This window comes from Hippocampus comes, unplaced genomic scaffold, assembly GCF_001891065.2.
Source record: "Hippocampus comes isolate QL1 unplaced genomic scaffold, H_comes_QL1_v1.1 scaffold144, whole genome shotgun sequence".
NCBI lineage: Eukaryota > Metazoa > Chordata > Actinopteri > Syngnathiformes > Syngnathidae > Hippocampus > Hippocampus comes.
Window position 1 is genome coordinate 533,588 of NW_017805782.1, and position 2,463 is coordinate 536,050.

A 2,463-nucleotide genomic window follows, 5' to 3' on the forward strand; every position below is an offset into this window, starting at 1 on the left:
AAGAAAGGGCAGCATTTTTCCGAAAAAAAAAAAAAAATCACCTTTGTGGTAATTACTGAGCATATTGCTCATGTGATTCATGTACAAAGTGTCCCCCCCCCGACCCTGCTTTTGTGATGATGACAAAGATGTGATATTTATCATCATGTCAGCCATTTTCTTGGAGAGAGAACTTTGCTCAGGAGCGGTACAAGTCCGTGCAGGTGAGCACACAAACGGCCACATTCCAGCGCCGCGTCACTCGCCTGCTTGGAGTTCACTGGCAACACGGAGTAACACAGACTTACAAAAACATTCTGTATATAAACAAACGTGAAGATAAAACAGCCCTGTTGGAAATCATGATTGAAAAAAAAACGCATCACTCGTCGTCAGCCGTCATGTAGCCGTTTGCCGTGTGCTTTGGCGTCAATAAGGAAGTGTTCCCACCTTCCTTCGACGCGAGCGGACGGGACGAGACGAGACGGGAAGGGAAGGAGGTGAAAGAGGACAGCTGCCGCGCAACTCTCTCACTCGGGAATACTACTTGTCATTTCTGACGGATAAAACACTCACAGGTAAGAGCCAAACAATTCTTCCTTTTCATACAAAGCAACTTTTCTGCGCACGTTTGGAACGTGAACGCCGTAGCACGCCTCGGTTGTGTCAACATGCACGGAAAGAGCATAAAACAGACAGATAGGCCAGCATTTTTCTGAAAAAAAAATCACCTTTGTGGTAATTACTGAGCATATTGCTCATGTGATTCATGTACAAAGTGTCCCCCCCCCGACCCTGCTTTTGTGATGATGACAAAGATGTGATATTTATCATCATGTCAGCCATTTTCTTGGAGAGAGAACTTTGCTCAGGAGCGGTACAAGTCCGTGCAGGTGAGCACACAAACGGCCACATTCCAGCGCCGCGTCACTCGCCTGCTTGGAGTTCACTGGCAACACGGAAAAGCCCCCCGCACGAGCCCACGTGTGGCACAACACAAATGCAACGGACATGTGTGTGCATGTGTTAGCGCGCGCTGGAAAATAACGTGGATATATGCGAGCAAAAAATGTTCCAAATCAGTCCAGCACGAATATGTTAACGTCCCAGACTGGCCAGCGATAAGTGAACAGCTACCAGACTGACTTTACCGGCACGTAAAATAGTTGCAAGTGGACTGACTGACAGGGTCCGCGCCGAAATCTTCTAAAATTTCAGTTAAAAAAAAAAAAAAGTTAGACTGGAGCCCTCATGCGAATGTGTTTGAGTGAACAACCAGGCAAAGAAGAAGATTGACGATGGCGGTGTCTGGGACCGTTCATCGCTTGGATTTGGAATTTATTTCTCAATTGCGCAAATGTTCTCCCCAAGTCGTTTGTCTTTAAACGTCAACTGCGGTCAATCCATCCGTCCGGCCGCCTCCTCCTACGCCCAGGTGATGGATGGTGCAACACGCAGCGCCCACTCATTCCCTCGTCATGACACACATGCAAACATGCACACGCGCAAGGGCGCGCGCGCACTCGGCCCTGCTGGGGAATGTGTGGCCTCTGGCTAACAAAACACAAGCCTGCACGCACGACAAGCCTGAGAGCAAAGCAAACGTACCGTGCTGAGCTGAAGAGGAAAAAAACACAGATTCACCGTGCTGCCAGGTGAGCGGATTCGTGTTTCGCGACAGCTAAATAGTTGAAGTTGTGCGCATTGGTTTATTTTTAGAGTTCAAAGTGTCTCCTTGCTCGCGGTGTTGGCCAAATTGAGGCGCTTACAGTTTGGATTGAAGAGCAGCGGGTACACTTCGGCTGGTCTATGTTGCCATGGTAATGTGGAGCCTGGCTCTGTGGAGGCCTAGCTTAGTTTCGCTTTCAAAAAAAACGTCAAAGTCATGACTTGAATTGCAGGCAAACGTTTTGCTCACACGTTCTCCTTCAATTGCGCTGCACGTTTTGCACGGTTGGCTCATCTCTGGAAATGACTTCTCGCAAAACCCGCGTTAAGATTATCCGTTGCGTCAAGGTTAACGACGCGCTAACAGAAATGCGAATGGTTAGCCCACGTGTCTCCAGTTTGCAACTGCATGCTCGCATTTAAGAAGCAGAGGGAGGCTTGAAATAGCCAACATGCAATACTCGAGTTGTTTAGTCCGACCGATGGCGGCAGTAAACAGCCCGAAGCCTGCCGCCGATTGTTCGGCGCCTTGGGTTGACTTCGCTGCCACCATACAATCGTCGGATGGCAAGTTTGTGCTCGCAAATCAATGCAAATTCAGTCGGACGACCGTTCGCATCGATACGCGACTACAGCTACTTTGACATTTCTTCTCGCCGGCTTAGGATGATATGAGGCCCACCCGACCGTGAACATGTACGAGGTGATGTCCGGCGACACTCTGTCCTGGAAGGTGCCCAGCCCGAGACAGAGCGCCACTGAGCCGGGCGCCAAGTCCCTGCCCGTCGCCGGCGACGGCGGGCCCGCCAAGATCCT

General features: G+C 50.0%; 1 protein-coding gene and 1 long non-coding RNA gene across 2 annotated transcripts in view; one reads left to right on the forward strand and one right to left on the reverse strand.

Moving 5' to 3' along the window:
- The window catches only part of LOC109524921 (uncharacterized), a 19,667-nt gene that overhangs the window by 3,604 nt on the left and 13,600 nt on the right, over positions 1–2,463 (reverse strand). The window lies entirely within an intron of this gene.
- ptk2bb (protein tyrosine kinase 2 beta, b) overlaps positions 419–2,463 on the forward strand; it is an 18,429-nt gene continuing 16,384 nt past the window's right edge. The window contains exons 1-2 of the mRNA XM_019885073.1: positions 419–557; positions 2,313–2,463. The exon at positions 2,313–2,463 is cut by the window's right edge and continues 2 nt beyond it. Of these exons, the coding sequence (XP_019740632.1) occupies positions 2,342–2,463 (122 nt within the window). The 5' untranslated portion in view covers positions 419–557; positions 2,313–2,341. The remainder of the gene's footprint in view (positions 558–2,312) is intronic.